Source organism: Amphiprion ocellaris, chromosome 1, assembly GCF_022539595.1.
Source record: "Amphiprion ocellaris isolate individual 3 ecotype Okinawa chromosome 1, ASM2253959v1, whole genome shotgun sequence".
Taxonomy (NCBI): Eukaryota; Metazoa; Chordata; class Actinopteri; family Pomacentridae; genus Amphiprion; species Amphiprion ocellaris.
Window position 1 is genome coordinate 10,343,895 of NC_072766.1, and position 19,983 is coordinate 10,363,877.

The 19,983-nt window shown below is 38.8% G+C and overlaps 1 protein-coding gene and 1 long non-coding RNA gene across 2 annotated transcripts; one reads left to right on the top strand and one right to left on the bottom strand.

The window, feature by feature from the left end:
• Positions 1 to 2,613: 2,613 nt before the first annotated feature.
• On the bottom strand, positions 2,614 to 7,124 carry LOC129348556 (uncharacterized). Its single transcript, XR_008601146.1, has 2 exons — positions 4,045 to 7,124; positions 2,614 to 3,109 (listed from the first exon to the last, which is right to left on the bottom strand). It is a non-coding gene; the product is annotated as an uncharacterized LOC129348556 (long non-coding RNA).
• Positions 7,125 to 15,314: 8,190 nt separating this feature from the next.
• LOC111563276 (vitamin D 25-hydroxylase) lies at positions 15,315 to 19,159 on the top strand. Its single transcript, XM_023262284.3, has 5 exons — positions 15,315 to 15,634; positions 16,145 to 16,286; positions 16,403 to 17,035; positions 17,131 to 17,460; positions 18,153 to 19,159. The coding sequence occupies exons 1-5, from the start codon at positions 15,398 to 15,400 to the stop codon at positions 18,368 to 18,370; spliced, it is 1,560 nt and encodes a 519-aa protein (XP_023118052.1). The 5' UTR covers positions 15,315 to 15,397; the 3' UTR covers positions 18,371 to 19,159.
• Positions 19,160 to 19,983: the final 824 nt, after the last annotated feature.

A 19,983-nucleotide genomic window follows, 5' to 3' on the forward strand; every position in this document is an offset into this window, starting at 1 on the left:
AAGGTTCAAACTAACAGAGAAGTACTGAGAAACTTTTAAGATTTCAGTCCTCAGACTGTCTGAAGGTTCAAACGAACAGAGAACTACTGTGGGACTTAGAAAATTTCAGCCCTCAGACTGTGTGAAAGCTCAGGTCCTGAGGACTCGGGAGGTGTGGAGGCTTGGAAAGTCTTGGAACTGAGGGTTCAACCCTCCAGCACAAAGGCTGAAGTCCAACCTCCTGAGAAAAATGGTCGAGACGAGACTCAAGTTGAAAAAAAACTTGAAAATGACAAAAAATAGATGATAAATGTGCAAAAAAAAGAAGAATTAGTATCTGAGTGAGTAGCTCAGGAGGATAAGAAGAGGACTGCCAAGCGGAAGGTCACAGGTTCAAGACCCACCACTGGCCTTTTTCTTTGTTTGTCTTTGTCAGGATTTTGATAAAATTTAAGAAGTGTCTGGTTTTGAACCAGCGACCTGCAGCTCCACAGGTAAACCCTTAACTCACTGAGCTACAGATCAGATAAAAAGAAATAATTTCGTCGTCCCTTTGTCATCGTAGTTTCCAAGTGACCTCACGGGTGGAGCCAAGGCGGAGTCTGGGTGGAGTCAGGGCGGAGAGTAGGCGGGGAGTTGGGTGGCGGCCTCCCCCCTCTATCCCCCCCCACCTCCCCCCACTGCCCACCACACCTTCCCCCGCCCGACGAGTTCTTCGAGTCTCGATGAGTTCCTCGAGTCTCGACAGGTTTTCCCGAGTTTCTTGAGTTTCCACGAGGTCGGAGGCAGAACAAGTTGTCATGAAGAGGTGTTGAAGTCGGCCAGGTAGAGTGACTTTTTACAGCAACTAGAAAGAAGACGACTAGAAGAGCAGGTCTTTAACCACCATCCATAAAATCCATGGAGTCGGCTCCAGAGAAATGAAAGAAGGTCAACTTTTATCAACCTCCATCCAGATGTTCAACTCGATATCTTTACTTTGAGATTTTTAGCACCACAAACCTTTAGTATCACACTTTATTATCCTTTATTAGGACTTTCATGGAATCCACCAGCAGATTGTTTTTGTTGAGAAACTTTATTCTTGTCATCGTGGGACTGCAGTATTTAAAACTGTTCCTTCTATTTGACCTCATGTTTATTAGTTTTAGTGGAGACAGTTTGAATTGTCAATTAGTCTCTGAAAAACTAAATAATAAATTGGATTGGTCAAGAGGTTTAAATTTCTTATTTTGTCATATTTTAAATATGACAAAAAAATAAAAATAAAGCATCTTGAGACAATTTGACCTGTAATTGGCATTATATAAATAAAATTGAATTAAAATTGTATGTATCTTGTAATTTTGGAGTAATTCAGCCATATATGTTAGAAAACACATTTTCTTTGTCCATTAATCTGTCGTTTTCTCCAGTAATTCATTATTGTTTTGGTTTATAAAATGTCAAACCCAAATATATTCAGTTTACGGTCATAAAAACCAAAAAGATTTACATTCGTGATGCAGGAATCAGGCAGTTTTTCACTTTTTAATCTTAGTTTAGTCAGAAAGATAGTTGATAATGTGTGAATTGTTGCAGCTTGTGAGCCATAGAAGGTTTTAATCTTTGGGGCCCAGTGTCAGAAAACAGTTAGAAACCAACATCAACAAAGCACTCAACAAAGATTTGAACATCATTCAAGGGAAATTCAACTTTTGCATGACAATGTCTAATTAAAGGACATTAATTTCCCATGTAAATGTGTGCTATTCATCCTCTGGAGCTTTCTCTTCACATCGTCTTCCACCTGGACTGGTTTGGTCGGGAACATGTGCAACAAACATTTGAAAAACTGCACTTTAACATCAATGAATGACACTGAAGTTTAATCTCTACATAATGAGACTGAGTCTGGATGTGCTGCTCTGTCATTAACTCTTAAGTTTAGGGAAAGTTCAAACAAAAGAGTTCAGATAAGACTTGAGAATGAGCTTACTCTGAACAAACATCTCAGACTTTCTGAGCTTCAGTACCTATAGCAAGATATTTTAACGACAAGCAACTCAAGAGATCCAGAAGTTGGAGAGAGTTAGCTTTAGCTGAGCCAAAGAACATGTGGGACGCTAACCTAGCAAACATTTCAGAGTTTCTCTGTGAATTCTGAGAAATAATTTCCTACTTAATGACAGAGCTACACATCTTAACTCAGTCTCATGAAAACAGACTCTAATTCAGTGTCATCCATCCATATTAAAGTGCAGTTACCCAAAATGTTTGTTGCATGAGCTCCAACAAAACCTGTCCAGGTAGAAGGCCACTTTGACAAACAGGAAGTGGACGATTCCAAGCAGATTTATAGAAGGGGGAACCAGACTGTACTAAGTGTCGTCGAGTATAGAGGGGTGTTTTGTGGGTTTTTAAGGCTGATAATGATTATTAGTGAGACACTTGGAGTAGATACTCATTTGCAGTAAATTAAAGTATTTAAAATCTTGAGTTAAACTTAGAAGAACAGAAAACTTCGCTGATACCTTTTTGTTTTGTTTACAGATGTTAAGTTAAAGGAGTTTTATTCGTGACGTATAACCAATCAAATCACTCCAGAAGACAGAGCGACCACAGGTAGATAAAGGTTCAGAGCCAAAGTAGCACCATTTTTAAATGTATTTATTACCATAAATCAGTAAAAAAATAAAATACTGCTAATCAGTAAATCAGTCAGCCCACAATTACTACAATTCTACAATGTATGTCTCTTTCCTTTGACTTGATATTTGTACAATATACGATGTATATGATGGCATTTTTTCATACCAAAGGCTATACTATGATGTTTTCTAAGAGACATACGATGCTACTCTGCCTGTTCTGGCCCTGGGATGCTGCACTCCTCCTCTGTTGTTTTCTGGATTGTACTCAGCTGCATGCCTTCGTCCACCTGGCCTCCGTTGACTCGTCCCGCCTGCCGTCTCTGGAGCTGAAGCTGGATTGGAACAGACCAAAGTACAGTCCAATCACGATGCCAGCTGCCTCTCAAAAGGTTCCTTCATCTGGCAGCACTTCTTCTGAGGGGAAGCTGAGCTGGCCCGGCAGAACTTTGGAGATGTGTTCCAGTGGTTGGTGGATGTGTGGGGAGATAGAGAGGGACCTTTGAATTGTTCAGAAAGGAAAACAGGGAACCCATTGGTAGTTTTAGTTTAGGGTGCTACTGCGGGGTTTTTTGGGGTTTTAAGAGGTGAACAGGAAGAGGTTTTTTTTCGTGTTGATTATCTTTTACTTTGTTCCTGGTTGGAATGCCCATCAATGTCAACATGAAGTTCACTTTTAGTTCTGTTTATTTATTTTTATTTTAATACCACCCATTTGTTTTTAACCCCCTCACATGTTGTGTTGTTGTAAACTTACTCTTTCAAATAAATTCTTGTCTAACCCTCTGGAAACCAGCGTTTGGACTGTTTTTGTGTTGCTCCTCACCTACTGACAGCTGTGGACTAAAGGCTATACTGTGACGTTTTTAGAGCGACATGCTATACTATGATGTTTGGTGGGCGACACACTATACTATAGGCTTCTTTAATTGACATATTACTGTGACTTTTTTGTTTTAGTTTTTTTTTTTTTTTAGCTAAATATAGGAATTCAAACAGTTTTAAATGTTACTATACTTTTACTTGTGCAATGAAATTATTATTCTATGGCATTTTTTAGATGACATATTATACTCTGATGTTTTCTTGAATTACATAGTAATTTGACAATATACTGCATTATGACATTTTTTGAACCACATATCATACATGACAATTTTAGGCAACATCCTATCATTTTGCGCTTTTTGAACCACATAATAATCTATGTTTTGTTTTTTTTTCTTGCCAACATGCTGTACTATGAACTACAGGCCATACTATGTTATTCTTAGTAAAGCATACTATACTTTGACATTTTCTGAACTACATCCTATACTATGGCATTATACACAGAGTGCTTTGGTTACATGTTGATTTATAATCTAGATTTTTTTCTGTGTTGTTTTTTGACGGGATTACCACAGACCTGACCGTGAACACTATCGACACCCACCTCAGGGAGACGCTGCCTAAGATCTCAAGGCTGCTTGGTCGTGGTCTTTCTGGCACGTACTCTTCCAAGATGAGCCGGGAAGGTTAACACTGATGGAATGACACCAGGTCTAAGCCGACAAACTTCCAATTCCTCCTCAACCCATAGTCTCTGGGAAACCTACATGGAGTAAGAAAAGTAGACAGAGAAGTAATTAAGTCTGTACACAACATATTAAAAAGAAATCATGCTAATAAATTAAGTACAAAGAACCGAATTCGCCAATATACTGGAGACCAGAGCTATTTAATTTGATAAGTATAACCTTGTTTAGTAACAATTCAATTATTTGAGAGCAGTCCTAAAGAACTGCCTGTAATCCCAATCATAAAATGGGTTTTGAGGAAGAACATAGATGGTAATCTGGATATACATGAGTTCGGCTTTATAACTACTATTGGCAGTATTGGTGGTAGTAATAGCAATGTGACTACTACTAGTAGTAGTGGTAGTACATTAACTACTGCTGCTGATACTGGCACTGCTACTACAACTTGTAATACTATTACAAATGCTGATACTACTTCTACGACTCTAACAGCTGTTTATACTACTACTGCTGCTTGTACTTTTAGTATTACTACTACTGCTTGTACAACTATACTACAGCTACTATTAATCGTCTGGTATTTGGTTGTCAAGCTACTAGCTCGCCTTAGCATTTGCTAGTGGCTAACTAGTTAGCTCTCATAGACTGGAAGCTCTCAACAAGATTTCATAATGAAAAAAGAGCCAAAAACTATTCTTACCTATGAAAAGTCATTCCAAGTTTCCTTGTCTCAATCGTACGACGTAGTGTGTAATAAGCCAATTCGGAATCTCACCGCGCCCAAGGTATGCTGGTCCGGGTGAAATGTCGGGATACCCCAGATCATAAACATGGCCGAGTGCTACGCAGATATTGATTACTTTGAACATTGTAAAGTCGATGCTTTAAAGGAATTTTGTAAGAAACGAAGATACGGTGTTATCGGGAAGCGAAAGAAAGAACTCGTGTCCCTTGCTTGGGCATTGTAATTTCAAAAGGCCCCAATAGTTTTAACAAAACAGCAGGAAAGGGAGGCTGTCAACCTTGATTATAAATCCCTGCTCGAGATCGATGTTGACGGGTGTCACCTGAGAATTCCAGATCCTTTAGAGCTCAGAGAAGGTTGGGAGAATGAGTCGACAGCAGCAAATAAATGGCCACCCTGCATGTACATAGATATCAATAATTATCTGATTAGCAAGGACGAGCAAAACTTGCTAACGAGACTTGCTAACGACTACAAAGTCGGCACGACGTTCTGGATCTTTTCTTTCAGTAGGAAATGTGACGAGTACATAAGGCGGGTCACATATACAGCGCAAGGTTCCTTTATTGCACTCGTGAATAGGGCAAAACTCTTCCATCCACTTCTTTAGCCCACGGGTACCGTTGTGGCAGTCCCGCACTGAACAATGGGACCTGGCATATTGCCTTAAAAAGACTAAGCAGTGTAAACACTTAATAGTCGCTACAAATAGCAGGTAGTTCCACTGCGATAGTATGGCTTTGTTGATAACGTAGTGTGTGATGAACTCTGATCCGGAAGCTATTGAGGGATAAACGTGCTTGCGTACTGAGAATTCCAATTTGGCTTATTGTATGCAGCACAGTGAGGCGGCATACTTGTTTCCGTTTTCACGCCGTCTACATCAACGGAATGCACTGAAACTTTGCCCCCACTAGCTTAGCCTCGCAGTAGCACGCAGCTCAAAGGGGCGTGTCCTATCTACTTATTCATATCTATGACAACAACGATGGTTGCACATAAGGACGTCTGACGTTGATTAGCTGCGTAAATACCATTATATACAGTCTATGGTAAATACGTATGTGAATCGCATCATTGGCTGCAGCAGCCAGTCACCGGTCACTCACTGACTCACATTGAAAAATAGCACAGAATGAATTGTTACGTATTTGTTTTATTTACAATTTAGGTTGATTTTTTTTTTTTTTTTTGTGCGCAGCGCAGATTTTCTGTGCGCGGAGACCATGTCAGCAGTGCGCAATTAAGCACGCGCGCAGCTTAGAAGTAACAGTGGTACCCACAAACAAAATGACCTTGCAGATAGTGATGGCTGATCGGGGCTTTGTTGAAGCTTCGACACTTCATTCAAAACATGGTTCATTACTCGAAGCCTCAATGACACACAGTGCTCGAGTAGGACATCTAGTGGTCAATAATATGAAGTGCAATCAAGACGTGGTCGTTGGTTCATGGATTGTTTTGGATTTGATTCGCCATGCACACATTCCTGTTTGACTACACTAGATGATTGTATGGGTTGTAGTGGACACAAAAATAATATTACTAGTAATAATAATGACAATAACTATTGAAGAGCACGTTTCTTATTTCCCATGTTTGTCTGTATCCCTATATACTCTTTGCTTATATTCTGTGTTATGAAACATTTAAACGGTGCTGCTACATTCATGAGATGGTCTACAAATACAGACTGATGTCATTTTCACATGGGGCTGGTGCAAATAAAGATTTTATGGATTATTATGGATTTTGGCAAAGTATGTCTTGGGGTTTATTGGTAAAGAGGTCAGTAAAGAGGGTGTGCTTATGTAACTGGTTATGAGGTTTTATTGAGAAATAATTTATCAACAGTTTTGGGACCACTGTTCCCTCTAAGCTGCGCGCAATATATTTTTTTTTTTTTTGCGCATTTATCATCTATTTTTTTTGCCATTTTCGAGTTTTTTTTAACTTGAGTCTCGACTCGATCGTTTTTCTCAGGAGGTTGGACTTTAGCCTTTGTGCTGGAGGGTTGAACCCTCAGTTCCAAGACTTTCAAAGCCTCCAGACCTCCCGAGTCCTCAGGACCTGAGCTTTCACACAGTCTGAGGGCTGAAATTTTCTAAGTCCCACAGTAGTTCTCTGTTAGATTGAACTTCCAGACAGTCCAAGGACTGATATCTTCTAAGTTCCTGAGTAGTTCTCTGTTAGTTTGAACCTTCAGACAGTCTGTTAATGTTTCGATTAAATCTTTAAGGTTTTTCTTTTTAAATGTTTTACCACCTTTTGATGTTAATTTTCTTTTTAAATCCTTCATTGTATTTTCAGTGTAATTCCTATTTGAACTTTTATTGTCTTTAAGATATAATTTTCTAATTAAACATTTAATTTTTTAATTAAATGTTTTGTCTTTTTTGGCCTTTTATTGGATAGGTGTAGTGAGAGACAGAAAACAGGGGAAGACTTGCAGCAAAGGGCCACTAGCGGGACTCGAACCCGGGACGCTGCGTCGGGGACCAGCCTCTGTACATGGGTCATCCGCTTAACCCGTTGAGCTATATGGGCACCCCTGTTTTGTCTTTTTAAGGGTTTAATAATCTGATTAAATGTTTTGCATTTTTAAAAATGTTTAACATTCTTCTTGTTTAATTGTATTTTTTAAATGTTTAATGATGGAAAATACTTTATCTGTAATTTCTAATATTTGTATTTGAAAAATTTTGTTTAATTTCATAATGACATGTATTGTATCGTGTTGAATTATCTCATTCCATATTTTTGTCTGTTTAATAGAGTTAAACATTAAATTACATTAAATTATATTAAACAGACAAAATATGGAATGAGATCATTCAACACCATACAATACATGTCATTATGAAATTAAACAAAATTTTTCAAATACAAATATTAGAAATTACAGATAAAGTATTTTCCATCATTAAACATTTAAAAAATACAATTAAACAAGAAGAATGTTAAACATTTTTAAAAATGCAAAACATTTAATCAGATTATTAAACCCTTAAAAAGACAAAACATTTAATTAAAAAATTAAATGTTTAATTAGAAAATTACATCATAAAGACAATAAAACTTCAAGTAGGAATTAAACAGAAAATACAATGAAGCATTTAAAAAGAAAACTAATCATTAAAAGGTGGTATATGTACAAATAATTTAATTGTATTTAATGTTTAACTCTATTAAACAGACAAAATATTGAATTAGATAATTCAACAACATACAATACATGTCATTATGAAATTAAACAAAATTTTTAAAATACAAATATTAAAAATTAGAGATAAAATATTTTCCATAATTAATCATTTAAAAAATAAAATTAAACAAGAATATTAAACATTTTAAAAAATGCAAAACATTTAATTAGATTATTAAACCTTTAAAAAGACAAAACATTTAATTAAAAAATTAAATGTTTAATTAGAAAATTACATCTTAAATTTCTTAAATCTTTTTAACAATAAAACTTTTTAAAAGTTTTATTGTATTATTTTTTTTGTTTGATTTAATTGCTTTTTGTTATGTAGTTTATTTCTTTAATCTTCTTTTTCTGTCAAGATTTTAACCCCAACCTTAAAAATGAAATAAACCCTTAAATCACAATGAAAATACTTCTGTTGTCACAATCATGAGTTAGTCAATTATTCAGTTTATCAATTCAACTTTATTTGTTTAGCACCTTTTCCACAGATGATAAAACTAAACAAGCAAAGAGAAAAAAAACTATGCTAAAACTATGATTAAAACTCAAAAACATTAAAAAAAAAAAAAAAAACACAAACATTTAACATGGTAATAAAATATGTTGTGTCCAGGGGATGGAGGGAGTTTATTGAAGTGTTCTTGGGCTCACATGGTAAATCATTTAAAATATAAACTTGATATTCAGTCTAAGGAAACTGCAGAGCGACAGAAGAACCAACAATATCTCCTGTTTTCTCCTTTAATGAGTCGACTCTTCTTGTGCTTTCAGACCAAAGAACTACAGACTCTTCACAACCTGCTCAAACTCTTGGTACAGGACCTCACCACACGGGTCAAGAAGGTTTCTGTCTCATTTCTACTGTGAAGCTCACCTTCTCCTGCTCAAACTGCTGACAAATGTTTCTGCTGCTCTAAAGTCTGCTCTCCAGAACTTCCTAAAAACTCTCAAAGTCTCTTCTGCTGCAGGTTGCTTTGTAGAACTGTTGCAGAAAACCTCACTAAACCACATGGAGGGGCCTCAAGATAGTCGTCCAAATGAAACCGTACAAAAACCAAACTAGCACAACCCAAATGCTAAAGTCTCCTGCAGCCTACCAGAGAACCTCTGAGAACAGAGAATCAGGACAGGAACTCTTACCTTCTGGACAACCAAGAATACAGAATGTGTGTGACCAAAAACCTCTGAAGACTCACTACAGCCAAGATAAAGACACAACTCAGCTGTACCAAATCCACTAATCACTGTACACATTGCACCATGTGCTAACTGTGGCTAAAGAACCACATTTACCAAGACAACTATCCAGTACAAAGCCCTAAAACACACCAAGAAACACATTAAAGCCTATTTTACTGCTGGAAGCTGCAAGCCAACGCCTAAAGCACAAACTAAAGCAATGGAGCCAAATCCGGTTCTGTGGTGAAGAGAAGCAGAGGAAATGTTTGTCTGCAGCTAAATAAAACAGGAAGACACTGAGCTGCTCAGGTGTTCCTGATAACACCAAGCAGCCACCTGGACAGCCAATAGGAACACAGCTTACTGGGAGTCCAGAGGGCTGGGTTAGTGAAGGAAATTTAATTTAAAGTTGAAGCAGAAAGTTAACAAAGAAAGTTGAAAACCACCTTCTGATACCTGAAATCTCCGAGTTTTCACACAAAGAACACCTGAACATGTCAAACTGGCTTCATAGTAGAACCATCATTGTAAAAACGTCATAGTATGGTGTGTTGCTCAAAAAACATTAGGACCCGGCTGTCAGGGGACAAACATGTAAGAAACATGAGAACAGAGAGAACCCAACCAGTAGCTCACAGTTTATCATCCCCAGTCATCTCCTGAAGTCCATATGGTGAGAGACATCAGTATCTGGTTGTTAATTTACCAGAGGATGCTTATAATCATGCTGATGTGGTCTGTACTCTACAGTATTTTAGTGACTCAATAAATGCCTAAGTTGGTTTTTTTAAAAATGCTTTTTAGTTTTTAATAAACATTTAAGAGCCTATATGTAATCAATAAATGGCCTTTGCCTATCTTACAAAAAACTCACTCAGAACCCTGATATGTTAACAGTACTAAATAAATCAATAAATACATGCATACACACAAAAATAAGTTAATACATTAACTGTGTTAAGATAAGATTTAGATTTTTTTTTTTTAAAAAGTTGTTTATGTTTTTGCAGAATCCAGTATTGCTCACTGGTTGGTCATTACATTTTGTTAGTTTGATTTCACTGTTTAAAATGATCCCACCTCTTTTCAGACAGAACCTGTGATAATAAAACAGTACAAAGTTTTTAGTTCCGTGTTAATAAAGCACTTAAAGCTTTAAGTATGGCTAAATGCTTTTTTCAGAATTAAATATACCACTCCTTGGGTGGTAGTGGCCCCAAGTTCAGTAAAGTTGGAAAGATATTCACAGATTCGGACTTCCAGCATCAATAACTCATTAGATATAGGTTGTCAAAACATAAACGGTGCCTCTTTCCCATTGTTGCAAGGCAGACAATGTGCTACAAGCCCAGTTTTATCAAAAGTAGCTGTCTTTCAAGCTACAGGAATAACATTGGTGTCTGTGGAGTGAACAGGGTCCGTCTGCAATTTGCAAAACCACTGCAACAGTAAAGAGAGACAAACATTCAATAACTTCACTCTTATACATTGTAGTGTCACTAAAATCACTGCAGCCTTCAACTGGCTCCTGTTGACAAAGTGTTTTAACAGAAATGTAAATGCTGTAATTTGATTCTTTTAATGAACTATGTAACTTGAATGGATGTGATGCTGGTGTGACCACAGTGCACACGTCTGATGTTGCTCACAGTGGTCCAAGGGACGCTCAGGGAGTTTGTGTGTTTGCTCAGACTCATGAAAAATTACAGGGAACATTGGTTGGGACTCAAGCAGTTCCTTCTTTTACTCACTATCTCCCCAGCCTTAGAAAAAAAAAACCTGTTCACACGGCACAGATGAGGCTGAGGTACACAGGAAATGTTTGGCTCCATTGTACAAGTTTGGGTAAACAGTTTTGTGGGTTGCCCAGTAAGCCAGTGGGTCTGCCGTTCTTTCTACAATTGCATTCGCTGTGGCGCTTTGCATTTGCCAGGCTCTACTTGCGTCTTCGTCTAATAGGCTCCACAGTTGAACTGAAAAATATTGAAGATCATCATCATCATCACCAGAAATGTCAGTCATTCCCTATTCAGAAGAGAAAAAGAATACCTGTGGAAGGTGCTGCTGGTGGTGGAGGACGAGGCTGCAGTGGTGCTTGTGACGTAGATGACTGCTGCTTGGTATTCTTTATGTTAATTGTTGTGCATTCTGTTATTAAATGTTCTTTCACACTGGCTGCCACTCTGATTGGTGAATCCAAAAGTTTTGAACTGCAGAGCCACAAGTGTAGCAACAGTCAGTGAACTGTTCTTTTCTTTGGTTTGTAGTCTGTCAGCTAAGCACCTGACAAGGTTCTGTGCCAGGTGTTGTGGCATGGGGGTGGTGAGTTGGGAATATATATATATATATATATATATATATATATATATATATATATATATATATATATATATATATATATATATATATATATATATATATATATATAAATAAAAATAAAATCTATCTAGCTATCTATCTATCTATTCTCTACGAAATACGAAATCTGACATACTACTAACTCTCAAAGCAAAAACAACAGCAAAAAAAACAATCTATTCTGCGAAAAACAATTCAAATGAACAACACTAAATAGGGATCTCCTATCCCGGAACACTCGATCCCGCTGAGTGATTCACATAACAAACCGAACCAATCAGGTGATTCGAAGCAGTTGAGTGCTTCAAACGTCACTGAAGTGATTCAAACGTCACGAGCCACGTGACCAAACCACGCCTCGGCACAGTGGCTCGATACGTTTGCTTCATGAGCTACAGCGCATGTGTCGAATCCTCGGGTATCAGAGGACCATCACTACTTGCAGAGCACAGGTGTGTGTTCTGCATGTGTACGTTATGCACGGATACTAAATCACGTGACCTAAATATGTAGCTGGCGGTGGGAATTGATGGGACTTGGAAACATCCCCACAATTTAATCAGTTGTTCCTTGTATCAGTTCTGATGGATAAGTCCACAGCAGTCGATTTGCTGTAGGATTGCAATCATGTGATCTTTAGCAGGCAACTGACGTAGTGTTCACTTGTTGTCATAGTTACATTGACGCTGTGCTGCTTTCTCGTAATGATACAGAAATCTTTAACAAATCCGTGGATCCAGAGTATAAGTCGCATCACTCCCAAAATCTAATCAGGTGGTCTTTGTGTCATTTCTGACCTGCCCTGAAAATTTCATCTCAATCTGCTGGCCCATTTTGAGTAATGTTGCTAACAGACAGACAAAGAGACAAAGAGAAACATAGACCTATCGTCACATAACTCTGCCGAGGCGCCGCCTCTGTGACAGACTAACAATTGTGTATTGAATACTGACTGACTGTCTCAAGTATTTTAAGAAATATTTTGTCAGGTTTGTGTTTGTTGATTTGTTCAATTCATTTAGCAAAATATCAAGTGTATATATTTCTTTTCTCTTCTTTTTGTCCCTCAATTTAATCTAGGTGAGCTTGAAAACATTAAAACCCTGAATCCCTCATACATTTTGCCATTGAGTAAGCCTTCTTATTCAATCCGCCTCCATGGACCCCTTCTTTGCCCATTACAAGAAACAAAACTTTTCTGGCTCTTCCAACAGTTCTGACCTGCAAACATGAAAACTCCCACACAGCTTTGCAAATTTGGAATGTGCTGCGCACCTTCACCTTTAACCTCTAAATGGAGGGCATGACCTAACCTTTAGTGTGTTTAGGTGAAGGAACCTGCAGTAGATTATTGGTGGGAAGGAAAAAGTTACCCTCTTTCCTCTTACTGAGGTATTTCCTTGCAGCTGAAGACATCCCAGAATATCATGCAGGTTGCATCTGTCAACAGTCACCTTAAATCATGTTGTAGAACCTATTGATCATCTCAAATTATCCTATAGGTTATCACCTCTGACCCTTGTTCCTATTCTGATTATCCCAAACTGAGGCTGTAAGCATGTTTCAGCTCTCTCTGAACTGAATATGGCCCTGAGAAAGGCAGATGCTGTGAAGACACGTGCTGTACTAAAACATGACTTAGTCATGATTAGATATTGTCTAGTTGACATTCTTGAGCAGACAAGTTGTCTCTATATTGGGCTGTAATCTGAGTATGGCTTTCCTCCCAACTCCTTATATACCCAAGGTCGAAGAGAATCCTCCAAATTGATGCTGCCAGTGCTCACATCACTGTGTTGCTCGTTGTATCATTTCTCATGATATCAATAAACCCTATTCTCAACATAAGCCATCTGAGTCCCCAGAGTGTCTCTGAATCTGCCTCCTCGTTCGTCTCTGACATCACAGAATTCTCTGACAACTGGGTCAAAGTTTATGTGCTTTAAAACATGGTAACACAGAGATATGCTTTATCAAGGTTCTTTAGTCAGCTCAGTTATATCAGGTTTGGTAAACAACAAGACACTCATTGATTTGTTGTTGTTTTGTGTGTAGTACATAGTAAATCTTTCATTTACTATCTTAAAAGTATATTGATTAATATTATCAGTTCTATTTATAACATTACCATTAATGTGGGATTCAGTTTCAATTTTAAAAATGTGTGTACTATGTTAAATTTCTGCTCATTTTGCTTCCAACTTAGTTCTTATGAATTAAGCCAGAGAGCAGTGACAACGGGCATATTTACATGAAGAATTGAAATAGATGTCAATTAAAAAAGAAGAAAACATATATATCTGAACACACTATGTAAAGAGAAATAAGACTAACAGAATATTTTAAGAAATTTTCTTTTAAAAAATACGAGCTTCTAGGTGAACATATAGAAAATGTAAATAGTGAAGGAAATCTTTTTGAAGAATGCTTTTCCAGTAGAGTTCAGACACTTAGAGACTCAATTCCAAGCTGTCCTGTCGGCACATCGCCTCACTAAGACACTTTATGTTGCATCACAGCAAGATGATGGCAACATCTCAGTTCCAATCTGTGATCTGTTGTTTTTATTTGCAACTACTGTTTGGCCTGAAACCCACATTGTGGCTGCCAACTGAGATTTAATTCAGCCAATGTCATAATCCCCTGCTTTGCTTTCTAGAAATGTTTGTTCACGTCAAATTTCATGTTTTAAGCAATACACTTAACATTTAAACAAAGTGGACTGTCTACCAGTGCTCTTTGGTTGCCTAATTAAGCAGTATTCCGCATGAATGTGAATAACTAGAAACTTGGACCTAAAATAGTGACTGAACGTCCACCCTTAGACTGCAAGTGTTTTTCAGTATAAACAAGTTACAAATTAGGTAATGATTTTTTCTGTTCATTTTTTGGTGACTTTAACTGTTGCAGACATATTAAACACAACTTCTGTGTACATTCATATATTTCATTTTAATTCCATCTAGTGAAACGGTTACTAAAATGCTTTGTTTGCATCGTATATATCTGTTTGACTGATACACAATGAACGTGAGTTTATTTGCCTTAACGGTTTTAACCTCACACTGGAGTTCTGTGTCGATTAATTTTATCATAATCTTATTATTATTATTCATAATAATCGTCTGATTTCTGTTTTAAACTGTTCTGGTTCACTGAACATAAGAAGCAATGACATTTAAATTCACTTGCAGTTTGCATAACTTTCCATTGATCTCAAAGTCCATGTACTTTGCAAAGAGACAGAAGCTTCCAAACTGTGTGTGGAATTCAAATTATGGTTTAAATGAAACGTATTAAGGCTCAAACGTCCATCTGTCTGTCCTACTGTAATATGATCGCTTTAAATCTAACTTACATAACTGTTTGGCCTAAAATAGTGCTTGTAAAAGTGTTATCCACATCCAGTCTGCACGTTTACCCCTTAGTCAAACAAATATCTGAATGAATTTGCAGCTTTAACATCCAAACCATTTTTATACCCAATAAAGAGCAGCTGTTTCATGGTGTGCTGCCTCCTCTGTAGGCTAATTAGAAGCAGCCAAAGCCCTCAACGTAATAACCACCAAAAATGATCCGAATTATTGATCAAGAGCAGAACAAAGTTCACCAACAGTTGACTCTGACTTTCTGGCCAATCTTAGCCTTAGAGGCGGGGGATAGAAAATGTGCAAGATGAGACATATGTGCTTCAGTTCCCCAGAAGAGAAGCTGAAGTCAGCAGAGTCTGTCTGCAGGGAGGAGAGAGAGAGCGATTTTTGCAGAAAAAAAGATGGTTTCAATCAAGTCGCCGTCTCTGATGCCGGTGTCGTGCGCGCAGGCTCTGCTCGGTGTGGGCTGTTTAACTGTCGCCCTCCTCGCCTTCCTGCTGGTTCGCCAGCTCGTCAAGCAGAGAAGACCCCCGGGGTTTCCTCCTGGTCCATCTCCCATCCCAGTCATCGGCAGCATTCTGTCTCTGGTCAACGAGCCGCACGTCTTCCTCAAGAAGCAGAGTGAAGTTCACGGACAGGTAATGACTCGGACTGCCTACAGCGCATTTACGCTTTTTTTTCTCCACTTAAGTCTGCAAGCTTGTGCCGCAGCGCATGACCCACACTGTGCAGGTTTCCGGCTATCGTGGCGCACACGCACATGCACACGCGAGGGAATAGTTATGAAACGAACAAAAGAGACTCGCCCTAACATTTGGCGTTTTGTAAGGGTTTGGTTGGAAGAGAATAACCGGCGCCCAGAAGTTTAAAAAAAAAAAAAAAACCTCTGCTAAAAGTACATCCAGGGAAACAGATTTCTTTTGTTAAATGCATGAGGAGATAAGTTTCATTCACTCGCTGCTTTGTTAAATATCAGCAAAGTTGAACTGATCCTTCTCCAAGTTTGGAAAGGAAAGTAGACTAAATGTTGTAATATGCACAGGAGTGGTGCAAATGTCACATTCCTTCACATAAATGTGCAAGCAAAAAGAGAAAAAAACGTGTGAAAAGCACAGGATGACTAGAGTGGTGCAATGTGTACCTTTCAGATTTTCAGTCTTGACCTGGGGGGCATCTTGACTGTGGTGTTGAACGGGTATGACTGTGTCCGAGAATGCCTTTACCACCAGAGCGAGGTGTTTGCAGATCGGCCATCACTGCCTTTATTCAAGAAAATGACCAAAATGGGTGGTAAGATGCTCTGATGAGATAACCCTTCAAAGTCCTGTTTGGAGCAGTGTTTTAATATCTACAACTTTAAATGGAATTTAAATGATTCACTTTCATTTTTTTTCCACTATCCAAAGGGCTCCTTAATTGTAAATATGGCAAAGCCTGGACTGAACACCGTAAACTGGCCTGCAGCTCTTTCCGGTACTTCGGCAGTGGTCAGAGACAGTTTGAGAGAAAGATCTCAGAGGAGTGCATGTTCTTTCTCGATGCAATCGACAATCACAAGGGAAAACCCTTCAACCCCAAGCACCTCGTGACCAACGCCGTGTCCAACATCACCAATCTGATCATTTTCGGACAGCGTTTCACCTACGACGACAGCAACTTCCAGCACATGATTGAGATCTTCAGTGAGAACGTGGAGCTGGCAGTGAGCGGCTGGGCCTTCCTCTACAACGCCTTCCCCTGGATTGAGTATGTGCCGTTTGGAAAACACCAGAAGCTGTTCCGCAACGCCGCTGAGGTTTATGACTTCTTACTGGAGGTTATTAAGGGGTTTTCACAGGGCAGGGTTCCTCAAGCACCACGTCACTATGTCGATGCCTACTTGGATGAGTTGGAGCAGAATGCAGGAGATCCCACTTCCTCTTATTCGTACGAGAATCTCATCTATTCAGTGGGCGAACTCATTATTGCTGGGACAGAAACCACAACTAACACCCTGCGCTGGGCCATGCTGTACATGGCTCTATACCCCAATATACAAGGTCAGTTGTAACTGAAGCATCATTGCAATTAGAAAACATTTGATGCACATTATTATGAAGAACTGCCTGACATTGTCTTGTTTTTCCTCACAAAGAGAGGGTGCACAGGGAGATCGACAGCGTGTTGGTCAATGGAAGGGCTCCCACTTTGGAGGACAAACAGAAGATGCCCTTCGTGGAGGCCGTTCTGCACGAGGTCCTTCGCTTCTGCAACATTGTGCCCCTCGGTATTTTCCGTGCCACATCCCAGGACGCAAAGGTCAACGGCTACTCAATCCCCAAAGGCACCATGGTGATCACGAACCTCTACTCGGTACACTTTGACGAGAAGTACTGGAACGATCCAGGCGTTTTCTCACCACAGAGGTTTTTGGACAGCAGTGGGAACTTTATGAGGCGTGAGGCCTTCCTTCCATTCTCTCTGGGTTAGTCTCTTTGAGTGTTTGTTTCATTTGCCCACTAATTGTTTGGAAAGTTCACATTTAAATGGTTCTTAGATCAGTGGACCTTGCAGGAATTTATAGTAAATCTCTTGTAAATCCAGAAAATACAGAAAACTCAGCTAGTGCAGATGAATGCTGGGAAGCCTTGTAGACACTTCTAATTTGTCTACTTTTCACAACCTCAACTGCAAAACTTTGACCCACATTTGCAATCAAGTAAAATTGAGTAAATGTTCTTGTAAAAGTGTTTTTTTTTTTTTTTAGAAGAAAGCAATAACGATTTTTCTCTCTCTCTTTTCTCTAAAACTTTTTATTTCCACATAGTTCATTTAGATCAATTGGCCATGCCATTCATGCTGTCCATAAAGTCCTCAAATCAAAACAAATATAAGATTCATGCATTTGCCTACATTTTAGTAAAAAAGTTATCTCTTAATGTGTTATCTCATAAGTCCCTTTAGCCTGTCTCACTTGACTTTTCACATAGAGAATGTTGAAAAGTAATTTATTTATCCATTTATTTTACATCTGCAGAACTCCCTACCCTGTTTTTCCCCTCTGTTGTGTGTGTCCCAGAAGGACTTTTTTTTTGAGGTCAGGAATGAATTAGCCAGATGTTGTGCCTGTGTGCATATGACAGTCTAAATTAATGGTTTTTTTTTTTTTTTTTTCAGGGAGGCGTCACTGCCTGGGAGAACAGCTGGCCAGAATGGAGATGTTCCTCTTCTTCACCACTATGTTGCAGAGGTTTCATCTGCAGTTCCCACCAGGAACCGTTCCAACTGTCACACCCAAACTGGGCATGACCCTGCAGCCCAAACCATACTCCATCTGTGCTGTCCGCAGGCAACAGAAAGCTCCCTGCTATGGAGACACTCCTTACAACAAGTAGACAAGCAAGCAATTTTTTCTCGCGCATTCAGCTGTTCAAGCCAGAATTATACTACTTTGCACAGTAATGCAACCACATGGTATAGATGTACAAAAAACTGTATCATTCTGGACTTTTCCAGTGCATTGCAATTTTTTTTCTCCAAAGGATTTTCAGCAAGAGAGGTACCTCTCTGTATCTGAACATGTAATCTAATTTATTCAATTACTATTGATTTTCTTTTTAAACTAACTAAATATGCATGTTTGCACAATGCCTTTAAACAGCAGGAGAGGTAGCAAATGCTCAAAGGACATCCTGGGGACACAAGTGTGCTATTGATTTAGTTCTCGGAGCCCTGAGCCCACAAAATGAAATGTCTATGAACCTTGGTGCGGCAGGTTGAGCTTGTGTCAATGATTGACATTATGTACACCTGGAACGGTTCATAGGCCTGCCTGCCCAGGTCAGTTGCAGCTCAGACAGCTGACATCATAATTCACATGTGCTGGGTGAAATGGGACTAACAGACTTTCTAAGAAAGTTCTGAACACTGTATTGGAGTTGGGCATGGGCCAAGATTTGCGTCATCTGGGCTAACTCTGACCCCTTCTCCGGGGATGGTGCTCTACGGAAAAATCTTTCTCTTAGAAAGCAAATGTAGCCCTGGTGGATTTCTAAAAACTGACTGTGCAACACTGATTTCTGCTAAATGGTGCTTGTCAGTACTGATGATGTACTGCATTTATGTGTAAGGTTAACTTTTGTGTGAGTTCTATTTTGTGTGTAAATAAAGTGTTTCTTAAGGTACTGGAAACTTGCCCTGTCTTCTTTTAGCTACTATTGAATTGCTGAAATCCTCCTTCTAAATGGACAAAAAGCAGAGATTTAGTAGTTGCAGCAGACTTGCAGAATCTTTTGATGAAAGTGACAGGTGGAGGACACTGACATCTACTGCTGATACTGATCCATCATTCATTTTCATAATCTATAAACTACAGACAAGAAGGAGAAGAGCAACAACGTGTCTTTGCACCGCTCCATCCCAGCATTTTGTGCTGTATTTAGAAAAGTTTTAGATTTCAGCAGATGGATGCAACAATACCTTCCAATAAAACGGGTAATTTTAAATAGTGTAGCAGTTTTTCCCCGTCTGTATATAGGCCTCTGAAAACTGATTTTTTTTAGAAAACTCTTTCCAGGTTGATGATTTTCAGGAACTTTATTTGCAGTGTTGGCATGTAGACATGTAGACAAACATTGTTTTGGGCTTGTCAGTCACCATTATCTCCTTTGTTTGCGTGAGGCGATGGGTGGCCAAAATAGTGACAATGCCAACTTTGCTAACAGGACATTTTAATGCACATCAACGCACAGCTACTCTTTCACTATACTGAGCAGCAGAGGTGTAAGACATACGATTTCCTCTTTCCTTGATGCACCGTCGTTGTCAGCCTGCCAGACCTGAATGTAGCTGTTTTGCAGGCTTCTGATTGGCCAACATGGCTTTAAGGTTATATGAGTGCCAGTTGGTTTGGCAAGTTCTTGGCAGCGTTTCAGTTAAGTTGCTTTTTTAATGTGGATGGAGATTTATTTATTTATTTTTAATAAAACAGGTGTGTGTTGTGTAGAGT

Coding starts and splice junctions, on each gene's coding strand:
- LOC111563276 (XM_023262284.3), top strand. CDS start 15,398: ATGGTTTCAATCAAGTCGCCGTCTCTGATGCCGGTGTCGTGCGCGCAG. Junction 16,287..16,402: donor GAAAATGACCAAAATGGGTG/GTAAGATGCTCT, acceptor CACTATCCAAAG/GGCTCCTTAATTGTAAATAT. Junction 17,461..18,152: donor CTTCCTTCCATTCTCTCTGG/GTTAGTCTCTTT, acceptor TTTTTTTTTCAG/GGAGGCGTCACTGCCTGGGA.